The sequence below is a fragment of the Vanessa cardui genome, chromosome 1 (assembly GCF_905220365.1).
Source record: "Vanessa cardui chromosome 1, ilVanCard2.1, whole genome shotgun sequence".
NCBI classification, from domain to species: Eukaryota; Metazoa; Arthropoda; class Insecta; order Lepidoptera; family Nymphalidae; genus Vanessa; species Vanessa cardui.
This window is the reverse complement of record NC_061123.1, coordinates 3,727,818-3,753,977: the sequence shown is the minus strand read 5'-3', so window position 1 is coordinate 3,753,977 and position 26,160 is coordinate 3,727,818. Positions and strand designations below refer to the sequence as shown.

At 32.6% G+C, this 26,160-nt stretch overlaps 1 protein-coding gene across 1 annotated transcript; it reads right to left on the bottom strand.

Annotated features, from left to right (window-relative positions):
* Positions 1-336: 336 nt before the first annotated feature.
* On the bottom strand, positions 337-25,084 carry LOC124540966 (dynein beta chain, ciliary). Its single transcript, XM_047118774.1, has 66 exons — positions 24,772-25,084; positions 24,523-24,680; positions 24,144-24,366; positions 23,616-23,768; positions 23,193-23,404; positions 22,541-23,056; positions 22,343-22,453; positions 22,077-22,231; positions 21,394-21,583; positions 21,031-21,292; positions 20,805-20,953; positions 20,457-20,668; positions 19,921-20,206; positions 19,561-19,839; positions 19,339-19,474; positions 19,048-19,229; positions 18,769-18,927; positions 18,521-18,694; positions 18,279-18,424; positions 18,082-18,208; positions 17,691-17,720; positions 17,097-17,342; positions 16,801-17,025; positions 16,490-16,716; positions 16,275-16,416; positions 15,777-16,189; positions 15,444-15,579; positions 15,228-15,362; positions 15,021-15,151; positions 14,607-14,940; positions 13,714-14,426; positions 13,327-13,628; positions 13,085-13,239; positions 12,861-12,997; positions 12,314-12,780; positions 12,021-12,136; positions 11,775-11,936; positions 11,426-11,625; positions 11,185-11,341; positions 10,921-11,109; positions 10,599-10,838; positions 10,211-10,401; positions 9,963-10,132; positions 9,614-9,876; positions 9,413-9,533; positions 9,085-9,260; positions 8,831-9,000; positions 8,436-8,574; positions 8,193-8,357; positions 7,693-7,886; positions 7,243-7,612; positions 7,011-7,151; positions 6,768-6,938; positions 6,445-6,681; positions 5,823-5,902; positions 5,323-5,599; positions 5,025-5,216; positions 4,617-4,788; positions 4,357-4,532; positions 4,032-4,274; positions 3,473-3,655; positions 3,293-3,352; positions 2,860-2,973; positions 2,485-2,633; positions 1,400-1,547; positions 337-571 (listed from the first exon to the last, which is right to left on the bottom strand). Exons 1-66 carry the CDS (start codon positions 25,082-25,084, stop codon positions 410-412), a joined length of 13,464 nt encoding a protein of 4,487 aa, XP_046974730.1. The 3' UTR covers positions 337-409.
* Positions 25,085-26,160: the final 1,076 nt, after the last annotated feature.

The following is a 26,160-nucleotide window of genomic DNA, read 5'->3' as shown; positions in this document are numbered from 1 at the left end:
AGTTATATGTTAAATCTTAATTATCAAATAGGATTTATACAGTACAAAAAAGGTTTAAAAATAAAAAAAAATATGGAGTCAGACGGTTTTGAATTCGTAATGCAAAACTATTTTAAAGGCTCCGGTTTATCATTTGACAAACGAAAATCGTTATAGAAAGTATATTTTCTTAATCGTTCTAATAATTATATTAAGATTTATAAAAAAGAAAAACAAAATGATATAGTTTATTTGTAAAATATCAATAGTATATTTATTAAATTTATTAGAATAACAAATAAAATACATCGCAACGATCCAAGACAAAGCTAGTAGTAGCCAGATGATGCAGGAGTGAGAAATATTGTCCTTAAAAATATCTATCTTTTCTATCTATATTTTTATATTACAAAAACGTAGAGTTTAAAATTCAGGTCTGCAACAACAGAGCGACCCCAGCTAAGGTCCACTTGGATGGTTTGTCCTTGGTCTTTAAATTGAAGGTCCACACGTAAGTAGGGCCCCGCGTGCGGGTCTTGTACACGGGACACTCGTACATATTGCGCAGGTCCTGTTTGTCTTGTGTAATAGCCTGAAAATTGTATTCTTTATATAATACAGTTGTTATAATTTAAAATTTGGATATTCACCATTAAGCCCTTCTTTGTATACACCATCCACCGATCTAAACTGCATGTTAATGTATTTTAGTTTGAATGCTAAATGAGCCAGTAATCAAGGCAAGACGATTGTATTTGATGGTTTAATAATTTTATTGATGGCTGGTTTTCTTACAGTATCAATACCACGTTTGCGTATTTGAGGATTCTAAAGCCAGTGGTGTTAAAATCAATAATTACTAAGACAAGGATTTTTTTCGTTATTTTGTTGAATTATTACACTAACTCTGGTTAGGTTCGGTTCAGGATTCACTGGAAGAGAATACCTGTTTAATATCATTATTTTTGACTAATACACATTCACGAACGACTTTGTGGAAATGTTTTATAAGTTGTGGAATGACTAGAATTTAATTATAATAACGTCTACTGATCATCCGAAATTAAACCGTCAATCAACGAAGTACTGCTACTAGCATTTTTCTACATTTTTCTACGCGGTCGTCATTTACACAGTAACGGTGTAATTTGTTATTAAGGCAAATTATAATTATTTTCCATTGTTGTCAATCAAAAATTAATATAATATATAAGGTTGATATTTTATATAAAATTAATATAATATATAACGATGGATGGACTGTGTGAAAGACGATATGGTTAGAAAGAATGTTACCTGTGAGATGACGTCTGACATAGAAGTATGGAAGGAGAAGACATGCTGCGCCAACCCCGAATAAAATTCGGAAAAGGGCAGGAGGATGATGATATAAGGTTGATATTTCCAATGTTTTCCTTACCCTGACATTGATGACGGGCATAGGCGGGAAGAGATCCTTCAACCGCGAGTCCATGATGATGCCGGCGTGCAAGTCCCACCGGGCGCCTTCCATCAGAAGACCGTGTACGTATGCGCCGTCTCGCGGAGCTGAACGGGAGTCTGCTATGCTGTTTTACAAATTACTTTCACTCATTAAGAGTGCCGATAAAAACGAATTCAACAAATCAAATCAAAAGAAACGTTATTCAAGTAGGCTTTTACAAACACTTTTGAATCGTCATTTTACAATTAAGTGAAGCTACCTCCGGTTCGGAAAGTAGATTCTACCGAGAGGAACCGGCAAAAAACTCAGTAGTTACTCTTTGGTAAGTAATCAAACCAAGAAATAAAAGGTTTACTAGATTCATTAATATTTTCCGTGATTGTCATTTTGAACCCACTTAAATTTTTTTATATGTGAGAAAATAAGTCACTATCAAATTATACCAGTTGGCGGTATGGCTTCATGCAATAACTTTTCTTCTGTATGGTTAAGTAACACCCCATCATCAGGTATTCTGCCGCTAAATAGCAACATTTACTATCGCTGTGTTCCCGTTTTAAGGGTGACTAAGCCAGTGTAACAGGCACGAGGCATTGGCGATATAAGGAATGGTAAGCATTTCTGACAGCACCAATGTCTATGACTAGAACAGGTAGCCCATTACCCAGTACGCAGTGCCTACCTATTACAGAAAATAATATATATAAAATACAAGCATGTCTGGATCAGTACCATCCAACTTCAGTTATTTTTGCTGCGAGCAGGTAATACTTAGTATTAGTGTACATCAGTTTCAAGATTGATTGATATTATTGTTAATACAGCCCCAAGGGATATAAAATCTTAATTCCAAAGTATTTTAAGGTAATGACGGAATAAGGAATACTTAATAGGTCTTGCAATGTCAACTAGTCTAGTAGTGAGTCTTTTCTCTGATTTCATCAGTAATGCATTATATTTATCAAAAATGCTAAAAGCTTCAATTATTATGAAAAATTCGTGGACTTTTCAATTATTTACCACATGTAATATATTATTTATCATAGCAATATATTATTTACGTGAAATCTTCTTTCATTTTTTTGGTAACGTCGCATTGCAGGCACATCTTGTCCAGCGGCAACTCGTAGCGACGCGCGGTGCTCTGCATGATTGCAGTCAATAGGCTTTGTGGGTTGAAGAATCCACCCAGCCACACTGATGTCGGTAACTGAATAGATGATGATATATGCAAATATGGATTTTATAAAAGGAGATAGAATTAAATTTTACCAACTACACTAAGTAGAATAGAATTGATTCCTAAATTTATAGACAACCCTACATTCATTTTATTACATATGTTTACCAAAAGTGACGTATACGCTATATTTCTTAATTTGGAAATTCGGAACCTACTTATATTTAAGCTAAATAATAAATGTTCTATAACTTACAACAAAATCAGTGGCCCAAGTCTCCAACTCACGCAGACGGAGAAGCAAATCTACAAACCAAGCTGAGAGTCCCAGCAGTGACGGGTAAGCCCTGTTGCTCCATATCGCAGGTACCTGAAAATAATTTACATGTAGCTGAACCCATAGTTAAGGTCTGTTATGAAAGTAACTGTAGTCAAAGACGAAACTTCTTTAAAGGCATAACAAAAACATTATACAGAAGCAAACGCACGCCGCATAAATCTACAAAACCTACCAATCAACTACGAGCAGGAACACATACTCTCAATTAACGTTACTAAACCTTATGTAGTGAGAATTATAATCCGAATATTTAGACCATGTATTACAAAAAAAAAAACAAAAATTAAGCATAAAATGTTTCTAATTCTTAAAAATCGCTCTCTACTTATTAACATAGAATAAAATTCACCTGATCCAAGAACAGAGCATTTTCCAATTCTTCCATATCTGAAGTAATTGTTAGTTCACCCTATAAAAAACGCGAAATAAGACTCACAATATACATATTTTTCACCTTAACCTATATTTCAAAACAATTTTTTCATTGATCGATGCTTTCCAAATTCTAAAAACAATGCTTTTTGAGTACCTTAAGACCTAGATCTAATTCTCTCAGAGACCGCTTCATTTCCCCCGTTAGATAGTTCATGCGCTCACATTCCTGGAACGCTACTATGACGTAAGGCGTTCGCTCCTCCACTTTCCCCATTATCTCCACCATGTTGAACTCTTCTGGTAATTTCTCTATTACTTCATCTAGCATTTGTTTTACCTAAGCCAAAATTTTAAAAGAAATTTAAGAGTAATTTAAACTAACTTCTATCCACAACATTACATCTCGTATGACCTTTTATAAGTCTAGTGCTAACTGACGACAAATACAAAACAAATGCCAAACTGCGAACACTCTTTTTTACTACAAAATCTATAATACAATAAATAGAATGTAGTGCTCTTAAACAGAAGCCACAATAGTTTGCACAGAACCGATATAACTTTGCTTCAATAACAAATTAAATTTATCATTTGAAATTTGAAATAAATTTTGTAATAATTGTTTTTCACGAATCTGTCTTTATCCAAGGTTTTCTTTTTTTTAAATATCATTTGATGCACGAAATTTACTCTATGCTATAGATATATAATACCTTGTCTTCTCTAGTCACTGTTGTTGCTCCGGAAGCTTGAGCGTCTCTTGGTTGCATCTCAAAAATAGTTCTGAACAAATTTTCTGAAGTTGTCGTCAAAAATCCAATTTCAGCGTTGGGATGGAGGCCATATAAATATGGGGACTCCTGAGGCATTGCATCTTCTATGTATTGATGGTACCCCACATAGTCAGTATTTGGTGGTGCAGGAAAACCTGGCGCTAGTTGCAATTCACCATCGACCTGATAATATTTTTTTATTTTAATTCCTAAAAAACGGTATCTATTTTTTGTATTTAAAATAATTGCTAAAATAAATGCTTACCAAGTCGGGTTGCATCAACTCTTCGAGATATGCATTACAAAGTCGCCTATCCCAGTCGTCTGTAATATGACCACCATACATAATTTCCCCAAACAAATACCTCAAGTCTTCCCAAGGGACTTTGGAGTTTGCTTCCAAATAATTATACAAAACGAAAACACTTATTGTTAGGTCACCTGGAATTATCAAAGAATATTATATTAAATGCTGGACTAGAAGACTATTTGGAACTCAATTAATTCGAGTCTTATTATTCTTACCAACGTTAAAGGGATAAATTTTATTCCATCCTTGAGGTCCAAATTTTCTTCTTTCTGCAACAACCGCGTGAAAGTAACACAGAGCAAAGAGTATCGCTTTAAATTCTGCCTCTTTGCCACACATTTCCAACGTTTCTTGATTAAAATTATCAAGTGCCTTGTGTAAATTTGCCTATAATAAATATGCAGACGTTTAATTGCTATAATAAACTGGCTCGATCCTACTAAACACAACTATAACACCATCTATTTAAATGTAACCAAAACTGAAAAGTCAATAAAGACCAAAGCAATATTTTATTTATTATTTTATATTCCTAAGATACATTATTCGAAATCACTACTTTCTTTTAATGTGATATCTTGCGATGAACATCTTCATAAACAAAATAACTTCACTGAACAAACCTGCATTCCAGTAGGCGGCTCATTGGTTATCTTGATACTGGACTCTAATATTCCCTGAGGTATGATATGCGCGGTGGGTGTGGCGGCGGGCTCCGCTGACATAAACAACCTGAAGTCGTCGTGACACCTGCCTGCGAAACTCTCCATCTTCTTCTCAAGACTAGGCAACCATTTCTTTACCAAATGAATATTCTAAAAGTACCAATATTTTTGGAGAATTATGGGCTTAAATTTCAATTTACAGAATCGAATTTACTATAAGTTAGATTTATTGATGAGTTCGGACAAGGTATAATACCTGCAAAACAACCCAGTGCCCTTTCTTTAGTGATTCGTCCATTGCTTGCTCAGCTACTATCTCCTGCCCTTGACCCAATGATACGTTGTGAAAATTCCCAGCATCGGCTGTAAAACCCAAGGCTTTTCCCAAAGCTTCCACATCCTTAAGCGGGTTAACTCCAGGTGACAGTATAAAAAAGATAGGCGTCGTTGGGCTGGTTTCCTCAAATGACTTGCTAAATTCCACTGTTCTATTCTCTACATATCTTGCACCCATCTTTTCCTCAATATAAGTTCTATAAATAACATAATCAAAATTTCATTTAAAGATATTTTTAGATGAGAAATGCTTTATCACCAAAAAAATGAACAACTTATTACCGTCAAAATTAAACATTCTAAATTGATTGCATAACTTTCTAAAATCTATTATTATTTATTATTGCAACAATAAACTTTATACTGCAATTAGCAGTGATTAACATTTTAAAACTACGCTATCAAAATAACAATACTTACGCAACAGCGTACGTCATTCTATCAGGTCGTAATGCACGAAGCATGCATAATCTTTGAAGTGCTGTTTTATTTTTCCATTCCTTAGGAGATAATAAATAAGTTTTAACAAATTGAGATTTAAATGTGAAGTACTTTTTAACAATACAGTGGTTATTTTTTTTGCTGCAAAGTTTTGTTTCGTTATTGTATTTCACGTTAAAATTTGTAATTAAAATTGGAATGAAATTTGTGGTCAAAATAATTTTGCTCTGTTCTAACTAATTAGAAATAAATAAAAGAATTGTTAAGTCAAATTTTACATTAGGGACGTTGCCAAGCTCCAAAAGTCATTAATCCTTAACACGAAAGTCAATAATACAGATGTATATTGACTCCAGTGTTGAGTAAGAACAAACTTGAATTTCAATGCAGACCACGTTCGCAAATTGTCAAAAACTTGTGATAGTAAATATCTATTATAACAATTTTATAATAAGTACATGCATTAAAATAGCATATCACCTTAAAATGGACTTTAACGTTTTTCGAATTCTTATATAATTGCAAAGTTAAAGTGTTGTACGAGAGAGACAACATATGACATAACATTAATTTAGGACTTATTTATCTTTAACAAGTTTACCTGTGGAAACTTTTCACGCTCTGGACATTCCATTTCTACAATTTTCTTCCATCTTTTCGGCGAAGTTTCTATATCTCTGTCGAGATTTCTAAATTCATCTTTACCGGCTAAGGAACATATCCCACCCCAGCTTTGATTTGATAAAAAATCCACTGGACTCGTTACATGAGGTTTAATTGGAAAACGAAGGAAAAAATCTAATTCAGCTGGTGATACTTCTTCACTCATTAGGAGAATCTAAAATAATTATTGAAACCATTAAATAAAGAAAAAGATTTTTTTATTTAAGTGAATTTTACTCAAATTAGCGTCAGTTGCTTTACCTGAAAAGTCATCTGTGATGCGAATATTAACTTGTCACATTCAAAGAGACCCCTCGATGTGTACTGAAATACTGAATACGTGATGCAGTCTATTAAATTTTTAATTCTTTGGCTGACTTCCTCGGCTGGATCAGCTTTAGATATTGCTTTTTGAAACACGACGCTAAACGCCTGGTAAAACACTTTAATTTTGATGAACACATTACTACACACAAAAAATAAAATGATTCATTAAAAAAATACCTTGAGAGAAAATTGATAGATAGGGTTAATAGTATTTAAGTCGTTTAATATAAAATAGAGAAGCGAAGCTCGGGCCGCAGCAGGTCGATAGAATTCACGGGCTTGATCTATTTGGTGCGATGTCACTTTAGCTTCAGACACCTATTACATATAGAGTTAATTGTCATCACATTAAACATCACATTTTATATTAAAATTACATTATCAACAATCATTTGCTTTAGGATTTCACCTTTTTTTCAATATCAGCTGCTGTCTTCTTAGTGGTTTCCAAGTTTTCTATCAACGCCGTATCGCCTAAAATATTTGCGCCTGCTGACGATAGACGGGACAGTAAATCGTCTTCAAGTTTCTTCAGCTGTATTTTGAATTCATTTTGTTGTTTCGTTAAATCAGCTTTAAGCTCTTCTAAATCTGGTCTCTCCGCTTTCACTACCTCTGCTAACAGTTGATCTTCGAGACCGTCCCGAGTAACAGTGAAATTGACTAATGTTGTCTGGGCTTGCATTTCAGGCTTGTAATGGGGATTTGCTAGCTTTGTATGCAATATTAACTTAAAGTTAGGGCTATATTCGACTTCTTTATCGCCAATCTTAATAGCCCTGAAAAAAATATCGAGAAATATTTATAATAAATGTTTGGTTTTACTTTAAATAAAATTATAATCTTTGCGAATACATACCTTCCTTTTTTTATTAAATTTCGACCCAACAACGGGTCTAAGACTGGATCAACAGTTTCACCTATATTTTCCAAAAGTATCGTCTCACCCTTAATAATGGCTTTTTCTATAGTATCAAGGTAACCCTTTTGTCCAAGACGGATTACCTTCAGTATATCACCGTACTTTTGTTTTATCCACTTGACTCCTTGAAGCTGAAAATAAGTTATCATACTGTTATTCATTCTTGTTAGGTTATAGCCTTCATCACAAATAATTTCATAAATGAACAACACAATTTCAAAATATTTTTAATTTCATTAGTTTTTATTTAATGAATTGTTAACATTCATGTGTTCTGGTTCAACAAAGGGCTGCTTATATAATTACTCCAAAGAACCAGAGGCATCAAGTTTTAAGTTAATATGTATCATAATACTTATAATTAGAAATGGGCGAGAAATTACTCTATATAATAATATCTAAAATTACTAGGAAGTCATCAATAAATATTTCAATACCTGTGGATCAATCATCAAAGGCCATCGATCAGAGTTAGAAAGTATAGTAGCGTTTTCGGTGCTCATACGGTCGGAGGGTAAACCTTCGTTATGCCATATCGCTATATTAGTATCATCTGTTAACATTGTTAGCGGGTCTAGTCCCTCCGTTATTGGAATTGGCGGCTACAAAATAGTATACGTCATTACTATAATCTTCTAATTATAAAATCAATTGTATTGACAAATAAATTATGGACTTACCTCCAAGGTTTTTAAGAACACTAGCCAGTTCTTATGCAATAAATCTAATCGGTACAATTTAGTAAAACAACCAACGTACGATATAAAGGCACAAACTAGAAGCACGTCGCCTGGTAAAGTCGTGCTTTGCTGCATAAATCTAAATAATACAGAATATAATACTATATATATAATTTTATAGTTACTCAAAGCCATAACGCTGACTTTATAATAAATCAAATTATTGGCACTCATAAGCTTTACTATACACATTATTTTACCATTTTTATGAATTATGCCTTTTTTTACGTTAAATTATATTGTTCAGTGAAATATTCTTTGGTAGTAATATTCTCTGTTACATATAAAATATAAATGTATGTGCTACAAAAGAAAAATGAAACTCAAATACATACATAGACACAGCTTCTGCCCATCTAACGTTTTCGCTAGCGAGTCCGTTGACCAAACGATTTGCCAACTGAATCGTTCTATTTGTCGCGTCCGCTTCTTGTTGACATTTTAATTTCTCCGCTGTTGCTTTCTCGAAGTCAGCAGTTAACGTTGCTAATTTCTCTTCCAAAGACTATTTAACAATATTGCAATCTTAACGAAACCTTACTCTTTGTAAAAAAAATATATGATATATTAAAAAATATTGATTGCTTACCGCCACTTTAGACTTGATCGATTTTAATTTTTCCGTAGCAGCTGCCAATTCCGCATTGGCTGCGGCTAATGCTTTTCTCTTCGGTTCGACATCGCAAAATACTTCATAAAACTTAATTATATTTATGACCCAAGCACATAGACCAGCAGCGGCAGCGGATTTCGATCTTATAAATTCTGAACAAGTAACAACAAAATACAATCGAATAACTTCCGTAAAAATACATACAACTCACAACAAAACGTGTGTTCTTTTATATATAAATATAAAACATAATTTTGAAATATTAATAAATCTACACTAAATTGTCTTTTCATATAATTGGTACCTGGCTCGAATTCGGAATCCTTGAGGTATGGCTGTATAGCCTTAATGACGTCTGGATGAATATTTTCTTTATCATAATTTATAAGAGCCTCCAGGAAAACATCGACTTTTGCCATCATCATCTAAAAAACATTAGTGTTTAATAAAAAAATTGACTAAATTCACTGAACGTAAGTAAACATGACAATTAAAAATATAATACCTTAGCAGATTTCCAACTTCTGTCCTTCGGTATCTTACCACCGGGTGCCAATAAAACCATTACCGCCGCTGTAACATTCGTAACAGCTCCGGGAGGTGAACCAAAAGACTTAAGTTCAGTCAGGTTAGCTTTATTAAGAGTGTTTAGGGCTTCTTGAGCAGCTACCAAAGCTGGTTCCGCCTTTATAAGATCTTCTTCACAATCTTTTTGCTTTTTAGATACTTCTTCAGCAATCACAGCTACTTTCTCTTCTTCTTCATCGGCTGAAAATTTAAATAATCATTTTATTAATATTTGTTTTTTTGTTAAGTATTAATCAATTTAAACTAATTGTTTTTGGTTATCATACCTAGAGCTTTCTCGCTTTGTACTTTAGCTGTTTCAACGCCTACCATTTCTATCAGTTTATCGGCGGCTTCGTTCTTTTGCTGTAACTCTATTTCTTGTAGAGCTAATTTAGCTTTCAAAGCGTCCACTTGAGATGCTGTACTACGAAGTTTTTCTAATCCGTTTTCCAATCTACAACATTATTTAAATTAAAAATATTGTGTTTGCTTTTAAATATTTACCCAGAAACAAGAACCTATATTGTGATACCTTGATATTTTAGCACGAAGTTCATCAGTTTTTTGATTAACAAGTTTGGCGTATAAGCTAATTTGCTCTAGATAACTTTTGGGAGTTGTATAATTATAACGCCTTTCATTACTTAGATAAGCCTTTGAAATTGTGTTTACAGAAGTATGTACATAAGCCATGAACCTCGAGATTGAATCTCGCAAATTAATCTAAAAGAGATAAACAGTAAAATATAGCAGAAGACCTACAATAAGATGATCAATAACTAATATCAGCAATAAGTTATAGAAAGCAACAAAAAGTATAATCTGTTTATTTAGCGGTTCATGGAAACTACTTTTAAAAAGAAAGATGAAAGTTAATGTATGCTTAATAAAAAGCCTACATAAGAATAAACATCAAATACCGGAAGTACGTGTAATTCCTCCAAAAACTTCATTGATACTGAAACTAAAGCTTCTTGAGGCCATTCGTGGAACCAATTAATAGACGTACAATTGATTAGAGCTGGAAACTTCCTGGATCTGACTCGTAACGTCGAGCCGACAGGAGAGAAACAAAGAACCACTTTTAATTGCTTACGAACTCGATCAATGAAGAATTTCCAACAAATCTCTCGAGTGTCCTGTAATCCTGCGCCTTTTACCTAGAATTGAAATTAAAGCATTTCTTAACTAATTAATAAATAATAACAACATTGAGAATTATAGAGATTTTTATCAAAGTACCTCATTTCTAACACCACCGATTATATTTTCAATATCGTCGTCGGAGAAAAGATCGCCGACTTCACCAGAAGCTAGTAAATCATTAATCAATACAAGAAACTGTTCATTGGCGACTTGAGCATCTGTCATGAGAAACATTATTCCAACATTCTTTAAACCAGTTTTGATGTATAAGCCGGAGAGCTCATGCTGCAAATTTAAAAGTTATTTTTTTAATAATTTTTTAAGTCTTAATATATTTGTAATAAGTATGTATAACATTACCTTTAAATCAGAAACTCCGTAACCTTTCTTTAGTTGAATCTGGAATACTTCCAGACTCGATATAAATGCCGCTAAGCGCGATAAAGATTGCTTGCCAGAACCACCGACACCAACAAGAAGAGCACTACCTCTTGGACTTTCGAGAATTCGACTTATTCTGGAAACAGTATGTATTATTTCAGTTATGTGCACGGTAGATTGGTCTTAAACTAATAAAACGATATTACTTATAAATAGGTACCTGCAAATATGCATCATAGCGTCCTCGAATAATACGAGGTTCATCGCTGCAATAAGGTCGTTGTAGCTGGAAAGAGCTTCAATGAGAAGCTTGTTTAACTGTTCCCATGAGGCAACTGGCATATATTTCGGTTCACCTATACCTCCCGCGAAATGACAAAATATATTTGGACGCTCAAACACTGCGCCTTCATCTATATCCTATGAAACAAAAGACTTATTAATATGTATATCCATAAAAATATACATTTCTCGATCTTATGAAAACTAAGTTTTTTTTAGCTTTTGAATATAGGGACTAATCAATACTGTTCTTTTTAAATTTAAGGACCATTAAACTTATTGGTTACCTCGAAATTCTTTTTACAGAGATCAACTTGCATTTTGAGGAAGGCATCGATATCTTTATCTTCGGTTAATTTATCTCCATACACTCTATGCGTTTCGTGCAGCCAAAGACGAAGTAGGTCAGATGGATATACCAAGCATTCATTTGTGCTGAAAAGGAATCCCTATACGAAACGCAAAAAAGTATTACTATAAAATTAACTAACTTGTTAAAACGTTTTCCTCTAAAGCACAACACATTTCTTTACCTGAAATACGTTGGACAAATCTCTCAAATTGAAGATATAGTGGAACTTAATAGCCGTTGGCAAGAACACTTGTGATACTTTATTATGCAAAGCAATAGTCGCTGCCACCACGTTCTCTGTGAAATGTAATTTATGTTATTTAAAATAATGTAAGTAAGAAGTATTGACCAATCTTTTGAATTTATATAATTATGTCATATTACTTATACCGCAATAAACTTATAGCAATAAAGTTGAATTTTGTGTTGTATTAAATATTATCTAATTTCAATGACATAAATGGTAAAACTTACTGGAAATCTTAGCCATTTGAGCACTTATTCTTAACTCTGGGTTCATCAAATGTTGGCTTAGAATCGAATGATAGATATTGTTCAAGGCCTCCGCATTGGGGAAACTTATCGCGAAAACGCAAAAATGTCTTTGCAATCTTGGGTTTATTGTAAAACTGCCAGACGTCGGATTCATGCAAGATATATATTGAGTATTATGAATGTCTTTCAACGTTAATTTGGTACGATCGTACCAGTGGTTGTAGTCTAGGTGCTGTCGAATTATTGTATGAGGTTGAACTGTCCCATAAGGATCTACTTCGGGCATGTTCATATCGTCTATAAAATATATCAAGGTTTTATTTCCCGGAGGGCCGTAATTGCGTCCTGCTTTTTTCTCTAAGGGTTTCTCTAATATCTTCTGTAACATTTCCGACGTAGTGTAGAAATTAAAAGGGATAGATTGAATGGCATAGTTTTCCGACAGGCTGTAAATGTAAGAAAATTAGGGTGCAATTTGTATTAATAAGTTAGTATTTTTAACACACAAAATAGTAATAACGCTTACCTCTGAAGTTTTTCATTTACGAGTACTGTTTTCCCACATCCAGCGCTTCCAACGAGCATTACCGGGTGTTTATTTTTCATTAACAGATCAAGAAAATATCTCACTCTTATTGTTTCTGCTGTTGGAACAAGTACAGCCTAGAAAGTGTTGTTATGTATTACTACAATTTTTTAATTTATAAAATCAGTATAAAGAAATATAAAACGTCTTAAGAATAATGTTACCTGCAATGGTATATCTGAGTCTAATTCAAACTTCATTATCTTTTCAGTCCAAGGCGTAAACTGCTTCGTTTCTGGATCAATATAATAATCGAAAACTGTTCCTCCGGGTGGAAATTTTACATTCTTAAACTCATTGATCCACCACTTCGAAAATTCTGTAAAATTATATAAATGTATCAACATAAATATATTTTCTTTTTATTTATATCGCGTTTCACATTTCTTAATATTATGTAGATTACCTATTCTGTAATCAATATTCGTATCTTGAAACATAGCAGATCCGAAGGCCCAGACACAAGCAAACACGAAATATATATCATGCCATTCTTTTGGACAATCTGGCGGTGTATTCTCTTGAACTAATAAACAACTCAACAAATGGCAAAGCATTTGTATATGCGCCATATCAGCAATGGGCGTTATTTTTTTAAACCTGTTTCTAATGTTCTCTAAGCAAGGTGGAATGTATTTGTCAAAAAGAATGACCAGATTTGATTTTTCAGCAGGTATTTTTCTAGTTTCCACCCAACTTGTAACATAACTGGAAAAAGAAAATAAATGTTTTATACTCATTCACTTCTTTTGTCCAATCACATTAACTCTTATAGCTCTTATTTGTCACTTACGGATTCCAACCTAAATCTTGAGGATTGATATACAAAATACCAGCTCTTGATACAGTAGCAGGAGTGGCTGTACGCAAATTAGAAATTTCAAACATTAATCTCATACTTGGAGTGAGCGCTATTCGTTCATTGCTAGCCAAAGTTAATATTTTATTGTCATCCATAACTGTATTTAACGATTCTATCCACATTGGATCTATATCTCCATCTAGGAGTATCCACTTCGGATTCTCACCGACGATATTAGCTTGATCTCTCATTATAACTGAAAATAGTCCATCCTTCCATTCTCTGGTTGCCGGATTGATTATACCAAATAATTCATCGTTAGTAACTGCTTTTGGATTCAAATCATTATATATAGGTTTCTTTTTCAGATTTTGGTACGTTTTAAATAGTGTTTTCCACACTTGAGTTTTACCAGTGCCAGCATTACCAACAATGAATACTGAGTGGCGCACTTCGAGTAATTCTTCTAATTGAACCACTTTAAGGATAAAATTATCTTCTGGTTGTAAGAGTAAATCCATTGCGGCCTGTTTGACTGTCCTTTCGAATTCCAAATCACGTTTCCTTGGTACTTCAAGAGCAGGAAATAAATCACCTATCAATCCCATAAATACAGGCATATCGTCTGTTACTATCTTTGGAATATTAAAATCACGTAATGTTCTCATCAGTACTTCCTCCTCAGGTCTTCCAGGGTCGCCTCTCTAACGAATAATTCATTTAATGAAGTAGTAACAATGAATTTATGATTAGTAATCAATATATCATGATACAAGTAGGTATATTACTTGTATTTGAAAATACTTTTTGAAAATACAAGAAAATATTATCAACACTTATATATTTTTTGTTCACAAATTATAGAGTAAATTTCATAAAAATACCTTTAGAGAGCCAGCAACAACTAATACAGATTTAATTGCTCTCAATCCCCAATCATAATGATCTTGTTTCGATAATAGCTCTTTACATAATGTATATAAAGTTATAAACTTTCTGGCCAAAATTTTTGCATCTTGAAATCCTTCAGCCACTAACATTATTTCGCAAATTAATTCAAAATCTGGTACAACCATTGCACATGGTCTAAAGAGAGCTTTCAAATTCTCTGGCAACTCCGTTCGTCCAGCGTACCCAGGATTCATTGTAATAAATATTCCTACAGAAGGAACTAAAACTATTGTTTCTCCCATAAAGTTAAATTTATCTTTTTTGTCTCTAAAACATAATCAAAATTTTAATTTAAGTAGTATAATATAGGTACATGTCGTAATCAATAACAATATATATTATATAACCTTATCGCATCTTGAACGGATTTTACTTGAACTGCTACTACTGACAGAACTTCAACGGAAATTCTGTTGAATTCATCAAAACATCCCCAAGCACCAGTTTGTGCTAATCCTTTGTAAATATTACCGCAAGACTGTAAAGCAAACAAACAACATTCTTTTAAGGAAGACAGCAAAATTATTTATGTTGCGTTAGAAAAACAAAATTACCTGATAATCCATTTGCTCGGAACAGTTAAATACGTAAACCATTATCCCTAGAGCTCTTCCAAGATCCTTGGTAGTTTCTGTCTTACCCGTTCCGGCTGGACCAGCTGGACCTCCACCCATTATCAAATGTAAAGACTATAAAATTTAAGTAAAAAATAATTTCAACGGCACTGCCACTTTTAACTTCCACTACTCGTATATTTTTATATAACGTACCTGAGTCAAAGTTATGTAACATCTATCAGTTAATGGAGTAATTACCAATCTAGGAGTATTTCCTAAATATTCATAGCTGTATTTAAACTGGGCATCACATATATTAGCGAAACAATGGTATTCTTTTTCATCCCATCTAAAAATAAAACAATATTTTAATATACATAATTATAATGTTCAGTATTCAGCTAGCATATTTATAATAGTTTGTTTTCTACAAAACAAATGATATGGCATTGAAGGCAGATATTGCGAATGAAAAAACGTGAATGATGGTGAAAATGAATTATAACCTTTACTAAAATGTGCAGATGATACATGGGTTTTGAAAACCTGTGTCTGAGTTGAGACTGCCACTGAAATGCTGATCCTGCTTCGACTTTCCCTTGAATTAATTTGCTGACGACATCTCTAGAATGCACATCTATCGTACAAATTGTCATGATTTTTTGACGATCTTGTTTGCTTAACTCTCCAATTAACAGACTGATCAATGTACTCAATTGGGATAATTGCTTTTTATAATAATCCTTTAAAGCATTGTCATATCCTTCTTCTAATCTTCCGAATGCTATGTTTACTTCAGATGTCCACCAAATTTGAGAGCAGCATAAAGACACTTGTGCCATGTAATCAAAAAGCCACTGTTCTCTAGACTTCTCTTCATATGACACGATTCCTTCTCCGAAGTAATGACGAATAGAAGATCGCATGATATCTTGTAATCTGTTAAGCCATATTTCTACCTGATGTTCCGACATAATTTATGTTAGGATAATATTAAAACTAAACAAGATAACTTGCGTTACTAAGATACTTTGCATTACTTACTGCACCCGTACAATCGCATTGACCGTGGAAAAGTACGATTTCGCCATCCTTAGCTATCATTCCTGAAGCTGTTTTTTCACCAGGTACATTACTTTCTATAAACTGTAGTTTGGCAATGGAATCAAATAATTTTGTCAGATGTCTGGAAAATAAAAAATATAATGCAAATACAAATTTCACAAAACTTTTAATAAGTATAACTAGAAAATGACTACCTTATTACTAGATCAGCTTGATTTCCATTCGATAAAATATCTAATAAATCGGCAGACGACACAAAATAAAATCTAGGAAATGCTAATCTTTTTGTTTCTAAATATTCAGCTAACGCTTTTTCACATATAACAAGATCTTTTTGTAAGCTATCTAAAATTGCTACTAATCCTTCTTTATTTGTTCCTCTTACAACATTTGGTGTTTTCGCCATATCTTTCGACAAAACCTACAAAGCATAAATTATTCATGATATAGCCAAAATAATGCTAATATATTATAAAATGTGATACTATTTGCATGTAATAATTACTTTAAATTCCGCATCTATTCTATCAAATCTAGCTGAATCTTCTGGAAGTTGTTTTCTAATATCCTCTGAACTCATAAATATGCTCTCTAGGTGCGTCCATGTTCTTTGTACTTCAAACCAAACTGTTATAACTTGATCTGCAATTGACAACTTTTGCTGCCAACCAGATACCTCTTCTAGGAAATGAGCGATAAATTTAGATGTTATCAAATTTTGTAATTGCACCTAAAAATAACTTATTTTAAGTTTTCTTTCATACATTCAATACTATAATTACTGTGTAAATAATTACTTACCTGATTTTCTTCTAAGGTTTCTATAAGTTCTTCGCTAGCTCTCAATAATACACAACCAGTTCTCGTATGTATCTCTTGCTCGAATTCCATCCCACTCCAAGTGGTATGCAAATCTTTTAATATTTTCTCCATTGACATTTCTTTAACCGCTTTATCGACAATATTTTTAACTTCTTCCTCAAATTCGTGAAGATTTAAAGCTAACAAATCCGCTAACGTTGTATTTGCGTCCATGACAATTCTCACCTATATTATATAACTAATTTAATCGTTCTATCGGGGTGTGTAAATTTAACGTTAATACAGTGAAACAAAATTAGCAAGTGCTGCCAATCACATAAGGAAAATATGACATGCATAGTGAAAAACGCTGGATGGTGTTATTTGAAAATCTACATAAATTACATTCCACTGTAACGAACAATTTATTTTTTTTAAATAAATAAAGCATGTATTATTTGGAAAAATAAATAACTAATATCGTTTAATAATGTTAACACATTTATATCATTAACTAAATCAATTATAGGCTATAAACCAAGATGGTTGTTGACGCTATTTATTATATATAACTTTCTTGTTTATTATACTTACAGTGAGTTCAGGTGGCAATGCAGCTAAGCTCTGTGAATCACAAACGTATTTACAATTTGAAACCAAATGGCCCCAAAAAAAAACAAACCCTTTTAATATATTACAATATTTACAATTTTGAAAATATAATGCATTTCAGATTAAAAAAGGCATTTGAAAAGAGCAAATTATACCAAATCACAACACCGACACACGATGCAACCATGCAGAAATGCATTAGAGAAGTTTTAGCCAATAACAAGATCATTCCAATCAATAAAATTTGTGCAAATGTATATATATGCAGTATAAACGCTTTTTGTACAGATTTAAGTTTTCACGTTTATAACAGGAATAGGAGGATATATTTACAAGATCCAATTTGTTACTTGTTACTTCTCTCCAATTTTACCTTAGTGGTCCTCATTAGTTGATCCCAATGTCTTTCTCTGATAGCAGGATTTTGTAATTCAGCTACCGCTCTTAGTGAAGTTAACATATTTTTAACTGTTGCTTCCAAGTTGATATATGTGTCCCAACTGAAATATTACTTTCTTTTGTACCATGTCATTGGATTTCTAAAAACAGTAGAAGCTCAAAGAAGTTTACCTTCTCATCTCTTTATCTAGTAATCGAATCTCTTTGGCGAATTTTTTGCATTCGATATCCATATTTTCAACGTCAATTTTACGCCACGGTGTAGTTTTCCAATCTTCTATACTAGTTCTTACTATGTAAACGTAATCCCATAATTGCTAAAGATAAATTTTCAAATTCAGAATCTTTATCCGTGTTCATTTTATTATCCAAAATAGAATAAAATCAAATATGAGGTAAAATGTAATTATTACCTTTAGCATTCGTAACTCCTTTCTACACTGCTTAAGTAGTTTAAATTCTGGAATGTTCACTTCGAAAAGTGAACCTGATTCTTGTATACCCTTCATTTCATCTTCTAAATGTAGCATTTCCTTATCAACCCGTGACATAACCGCGTATGGATCGTCGCATTCATATTTGAAAAACTGTCCAAGGAATCATAAAATAAATTAAGATAGTTTAAACAAAAAAATATATACTTAAATTTGTAATAGCGTACCTCGTATTTCTTAAAAACTTCTCTATAATAAGTGACGTGAGAGTCGAATGTACTAATTTTTTTTCTTATTCCTGCCACTTCTGCTGCTTGTAGCGGAGCTACTTGTTGCTTTACAGTTATAGCAAGCTTTTTAGTTGCTTGCCATTGTTCTGGTAATTCCTTAAAGTATTATTATATTGTTAGATATTTTATCTAAAATTATTACTATTTAATTATTTTATTTGTATTTTCTTCAAAATAAACAAATGCAAGGTAAACATAAGAAGCAATAAAAGATACTTGTAATAGCACGTTGACTTCTTCTGGTATATCCATATCGTAAAATTTCAGTAGTTCAATAGTTTCTGTCAACGGTTGAAACATATCGTCAGTTGTTAAAGCACGATCTTTGACGTGCATCAAATAAGCCATTACAGAAACTAATGCTTCATAATCTCCTTCAGGAACTGGTTGTAAAAGACCTGCAAATTATGAAATCTTTACCATGAATGTGTCATATAAATCTATTTTAAACAAATTTACGTACGCAAAGTTATTACAGCTATAATAATTGTGTAATTGAAGGTTTACCTTCGTCAGCTTTTCGAATAAAGTTTCCCAAATCGCTAAGACTAGATGTAACATTTTCTACTAAGTGTTCTTTGTACATGTTTCCCCATTTACGGACTGTGTTTAACAGAGCTTGTCTAAATGGTCTTATATCAACCTGGAATTTTAATTAACTCCACAAAATTAAAATGTCATGTAATAACCTGTTTCATTAAATACTTTTTAGAGTGTAAAAAGTGTTACCTGAAACCATGAATTAAAGACTTTGTAAGAATCCATATCTTCTATATCCATAAACAAGTTTTCATATTGATCGATTTGTTCCCTGAAAGCTTCCATTTTTGGGGGACATGGTACAGGTTGCACTACTTCCTTATCTTCAGAACCGATCTTATCAATCTCATCTGGAGTGAGTATTCTTCCATATGTTAGAAATATTTCCATGACAGCATCTCTCTCTTCTAGCCACAAATACGAATAGTTTTCGAATGTCTTGCAAAAATCATTAGCTTCTTCTACCACCTGTAATTTAAACATCATTGGGATTTGTTATTCGCGTTGAAATTTATATATTTTTACTGCATAAATATTTTTAGCAATTACTCTTTCGATCCCATTCAATATTTCTTCCTTCATTTCATTTATGTCGCACTGACTTATAATTTGTGCTTCATATGAATCACTTTTCTTGGGATCAATCCTTGTAATGAATGTCGACATCCTGAGGATGTCTTCAATCAATTTACTTATCATGGCTGAGAAACCTTTCTCTTCGTTTGGATCTAAGCTTGGGCAAAAAACCATATCCGGTTCAAGTAGTTCCAACTGTGCTTCGAATAGAGGAGCTAATTTATTTTTAGGATTCATGTGTTCAGATATGTAGCCCAAACTGAAATATGAAAAAGAGAATTAAATGACGGACTATTCAACATTAATGAAAGACTATTCAACGTTAATTTACATAGCCTTTACTAATTAGAAAAGGCTAAACGAATTAATAGCCGAATTTATGATATGTCTGATTGTCTTATTTCTGTAGTGGTAATTTCATCGGACAATATATTTATTTAACTGTTCTTTTTTGTCTCAAAGCACTTGGTACACATTTATTAAATTAAAATAATATTCCGATTTCCTACCTGCATGCTATCGATTTAAACAAAGTTTCTTCAATCAAGCCATCTATGAAAGAGATATAAGAAAGCCAAATCTCACTGTCTTGGTTATCTTGCATATTAAATAATTCCATGTTTTCTTTCAGAAGTACATTAATACGATCAGCTGTTTCTGTGATTTCGTTGTAACGCTTAGTTGTTCGTTCTTGCCAATCATCTAGATTTAATAGTGTATCCTGTGCTCAAACAATTAAACTATTACAGAATTATAATTACACAAATATTGTATAATTTTTATTTAATTCAACTATTTGAAAATAAAGTAAAGATATATGCATTATTACTACCGCTACCTTGTGTAATATAACGTACCTTTTTGCCCTCTTTTCTTTCAAATAATGGTTGCGATGCCCAAGTTTTCATAATGGTTTTCATTTCTTTTAAATTATCTTGTATTTTTGACATCCGCTTAAATAAACTACCGACTAAAGTATTCAGTTCTTCTAGATAATTCCATAGATCTAAAAAATATTAAATTAACGTTTATATAATTGTGTCTTTTATTTGTACCTAATATACGAGAAAGTTGATGGAAGACCTTTAGAATTCCAGTTTAACTCATTCTGTCCCATATCAATTCTTTGATCGATCGCTTTTATTTCGTCTTCAACTAAATCAAATTCTACTTTTTGACTATTTTTTCGTATCGTATTATACCAATCTATCGTATTATTAAGATTGATTCGATACTGCCTATACACCTCTTGCTTCTTAAACAGTTCCAAGCTCTCAGGTGGTAAATCTTTTTGAAAATCTGGATTATTTCGAAGGTGATGAATCTCTTTCATCAATTCGAGAAGCTGAATGAAAATTAAAACAATTTATAATAGTAAGAAAGTAGGAGTCTTTAACTCCTAAATTTTAAATTACTTGGTTTGTATAAGAGTTTTGATCCTCTTACCGTCGGACTAAAGTTTAATATTAAGTCAGATCCTTGGCGGGCCAGAATGGTGTTATTTGACTTGCTTTCAATGGTTTTTGGAACTGTCACCGCCCAGTCATTGAAATATTTCCTCTTAAATTCATTAATATTATCCATTAACTTTTCATATCGTATAAAAAGTTTAGTCGCTTCTTCGCAATTTTTTATTCTGACAAAATTGTTAACATTTTAAAATTGAATAATAATAATAGCGTGTCTCTTTTACTAATATCATGGTAGTTAAATGTTGTTAATAAGATTTAATATATAAAAAATATGGTTATTAAATCTCATCAACAACATTTGATCGAACTATATAGCTATATGCCTACACTACTTTCTAAGCTATATGTACAGAAATAGTATTTATTTCACTTGTATATACCATAGCTTCTGAAGATAAACAAGCAAATAATAGGCTTTCGCAATTTGCCCCACCCAGCTAAGAAACGGGTGCGGCAAATTGCGAAAGCTTACTACAAGCTTGATTACAGGAAGACATACCTGCCGCCTGAAAAAATCATCTCGACTATCTATCTGAAAGCGAAATCTTTAATCGAACATTAAGGAAATATTTCAATATAATATACTGTCATTGAAATAAAGAGAAAAATAAAAAAAGAACCACCTAAAACCTTTTTTTAGCTCGATAATAAACTTACGGGTGCTGGAGATTTCTGAAATTGGAAACTGGTTTAGTGATTCTAGCAGCAAGTGTGGTCATATAAAGAAGTCCTCCTGCAATCGGTGGAAAGAACGCGTCTATTTCCATGTGACCATATTTTTGCTGACGATGGCATTGTTCCGCAAAAAGCTCCTAAAAAGAAACAGAATTAAGGCAAAATAAAGATATATGTATATGTATTTTAAATAAACAAAAATCAAAAATGGTAAAGTCCAATATTTAAACTTTGTTTAAAATGCTTACTTCGCACATAATTATTTCTTCCTCGAGCATCACAATTATTTCAACGTATTTTGCTGTGAATTCTTTTTGGATAAGTGGTCGATCTAACACTGAACCTACTATGTCGATCAACTGAAATATTGCAAATTTGAAAATATACTATGAATGGAAAATAAAGTAAATTATTTCTATATTCAAAGATAAAAAAGGGAAGCGGACCTTAAATATACCCTCTAAAGTGGAACAATTATCGAACGATTCGACTAAGACTGTCGATAACTTTAAATCTAAATCGATAATGTTTTCTTGGAAGGCTTTAAAATCATCATTGAACGTTTCATCATCAGGATCCAGAACGTCATACGACTTTGAAGCGAAACTATGGAAAAAGCCATCAAACTCCGCAGAAATATCTCTTATCTGACCTCCGAGTACTCGACCTTTCATTCCACCAATTTCAATTTTTTCCAATTTTTGGAACTCGAGCACCGTTTTAAAAAACCATTGAATCGTATTCAGTCTCTCCAGAAACTTATTCATCCTCTCAAACACCACGTTAGGATGGAACGTCCATGGTATGACAGCTCTATCGACAAAATAAGTGGGCAATCTCTCCTTAAAGAATTCAAACGTACTCCGAAAATTTTTGATTATGTCAATTGTAATTTGAATGCGTTGCCTCGCTTCGTCAATGTCGCTGTGAAATAATGTGCTCGGATCTAAACACTTCTTTGCCTGAAAATTGTTTCATTATAAAGTGTAAGTGTACTAGAAACAATTAAACTCTTAATTAAAAGTCAAATAAAACATAGAAACTTTTTCTTTGACTTTATGATCAAACTAAAAATATTGATCTATATATAAACTGTACCTGATAGATAAGTAAATTACTAATTTGTTTTATCAAAACCATTAGCTTTGAAGAACTACAATAATACTTGGAGTCTCTCCACACCATGCAAATGACATGAAAGAGTGGACGAAATAATGGCTGGCATTCTGTAAAATCGGTATCTTCTAATGCTTGAAAATGCTTCTCTAATGTATGCAAGTATAAATCAATTTCACGTGCTTCGGCTAAAGCTACAAAATACGATTATTATTAATGCCTAAAGTTTTAGTATATTTATTTAAAAACAATAATGCATGACTGGAATAGTAGAGATAATTAAATAAGAATGTATGCTGATTACTTAATAAAGATTTTCAAAGTAATAATAATAACATCAAGTAAGTTAAGCTAACAAATCAATTTACTGGAATAATAACGAAAAAAACCTGTATCGTAAAGTACCTGACACAATATTCTTAAATAGTCGACTGAAGCACGGGTAATAAGCGGAAGTTGTCTTTTCTAGAATAACAGCCATACATCGCACTCTGTCAGTGCGGAGTTGATCGTAGATGTAATTTAAATTGCTTAAGCGTGACCTCCAAAAAGCTAATTCTGAAAAAGTGAATGCTTTAGAAGTCTAATTATTTAATCAGATAAAAAGTATAGACCTAAGATTTATCTTATATATAAGATTTCTCATTTTTGCTCCGCTAAAGGAAGACACGATTTCATTACCCTGATTTTCTTTGCCTCAATAAAATACAATAATCGTTAATATGATGTATAAAATAATTATGATTTTTTATCCTTAAATGATTGCTAAATCGAAACCACATATTTTAAAGGACTACTTGTGCAAAGTTTTCATTTTTGAAATAACTTCTGTAATGATAATATGATATGCTAATAAGATATTTTTGCCCAAAAATTATAAATTTTACATAAGATTTTTATAAGATAGTGTAATTTAATTTTAATTTGTCTAACCAACACTAGGCAGTGGGTTTTGTCCATTCTCAAAAGCTTGAGACGAATCCTCCATCATTACGTCGTTGATCTGTTGAGCCCATTTGATAACCACTCCTTCTATTGCACTTTTTAGGTAAAGGTCTACTTCTTCACCCCGTAATAAGCCTTTCTCTGCCTCGTAAACTAATTCAACTCCTACAGGCATTGGTAAAACTGTCTGTCCATTTACCTTTCCTTTGACCTACGAGTATAAGCAACGTACACCAAAACAACCTCACATTAGATCAATCAGTAATTTTCTTAAAATAACTTTAAAATAATTAAAATAAATATGTATGACATTTTCTTTATTATTTTTTTCTATTCAATTATTAATAAAAAATACATGAAAAGTTACCTCATAAACTGTGCTTTTAAGGTTATGTATTTGCTTAAGAATGTCTTGAGAAACAACAAGGGGCCACCCTTCATGGTTCAGAGGATTGGACAGAAGAGGAACGAACACTTCATCGACTAAAGCAGCCAATTCGTCGATCAATCTTGGAGCCAGATCACCTACATAACAATTTTCAAAAATAACTGGTAAATAACTGGCTAATACTATAATTGTTTTAAAGGGTAACTAAATCATAAATTGAATACGTACCAAATATCACCATTTCAGCACAACGTTCCTTAGGCACGACATCGGGTCGCTTTTTGACAAAATAAACGGCTTTGTTTTTCAGATAACAAGGAAATGATATTAATGGAACAAGTTGAGCTGAATGAGTTAAAACTATAACCAGAAGAATGGGATAAGGCTTATCCAAGAACTCTTTCAGCGTCGACCTGTGTTCCTCTATACTCAATACTCGCATCCATTTTTCTGGTTTCAATTTAAGTGACTTTACAACATACGAGCCTATGAAATCAAAACGCGGATCTTGATTTGAAGTTGATGGACCCGGTTGATCCATTTTCAGTGAGATTTTTCTATGACATTTTTATAAAATTTTACTCAAAGCTCAAGTAGTCAACAACCAGCAGCTAAAGACTCAATGAAATGCTGTACAGCAAAAGCAGAGCCTGGCAAATGGCAAGTCACGCAAGTCTTAAGGTAGGCCATTATAAAACGATGTCTCCTTTGTAACGAGCCATCAGCTTTCCTACGAAAATAGATTATAGGGAGTACCGTGAACAGAAAAATATTTTTATTCGTTATATATATTTTTACTGAGTACTTTCACTTTTCATAAGTTTTTTGAATAAACATAGCACATATAACCCAATCATACAATATATGTAAATAACAATCAGTAAGTTGTACATAGGTATTAAAATGTAGTAATTACTAATATTGACAAGAATTAATAATTCTTCCATTGTTTTCATTTTATATAGATTTTACCACTTATAAATGTCGTAAAATCACACCACTCTAAGCAAAACGTATGTATATATTTGTGTAATTACAGTTTGTATTGCCGACAGTACATTTATGTTGTACTTTTAAAGGCGCGTACCAGGCACATGCAGTGCCGCCCCGTGCGCCCGCCAGATGACACTCGCGACGTCGCGAATAAGGTCAACTGTCGCTCGCTATCAAAGATATCAGCACAAGCTTCGGCGGTTTCCACTGTCGGTAAAGGCACGGCTTTTTCCACTACACGACATCAGCAGATAGTGATGTCATAAGATGAGACATGAGATGTCATGTATTCCCATAAAATTTATTAATTGTACTAAGAGAGGTTTTTTAGTATAATACCTTGAACTCCAATTTTTTTTTTATTTTAATAAAAATCCATAGAAATATTTACGCTGCACATTTTTTTTGTTTTGTTCCCCATTATTTTTCCACTTATTATATTTTATGGTATCAGAAATATTTAGCCGTTTTATGGTGAAACCATGATTCGACATTTTACTTCCCCGATATTTAACCAAATTGTATATTACTTTTTATTCCATAAATTTTATCATACAAAACATTTTTATAAATAAATCAGATCCCTACTTAGTACAAATAGACATTGGCGAGTCTTGAATCTTA

Excerpts from the sequence above, each read along its gene's own strand:
- LOC124540966 (XM_047118774.1), bottom strand. The coding sequence starts at position 25,084 with ATGGATCAACCGGGTCCATCAACTTCAAATCAAGATCCGCGTTTTGAT. Across the intron at positions 9,261-9,412 it reads GGATTCCGAATTCGAGCCAG|AATTTATAAGATCGAAATCC; the intron begins GTACCAATTATA and ends TTACTTGTTCAG. Across the intron at positions 2,974-3,292 it reads ATGCTCTGTTCTTGGATCAG|GTACCTGCGATATGGAGCAA; the intron begins GTGAATTTTATT and ends AATTATTTTCAG.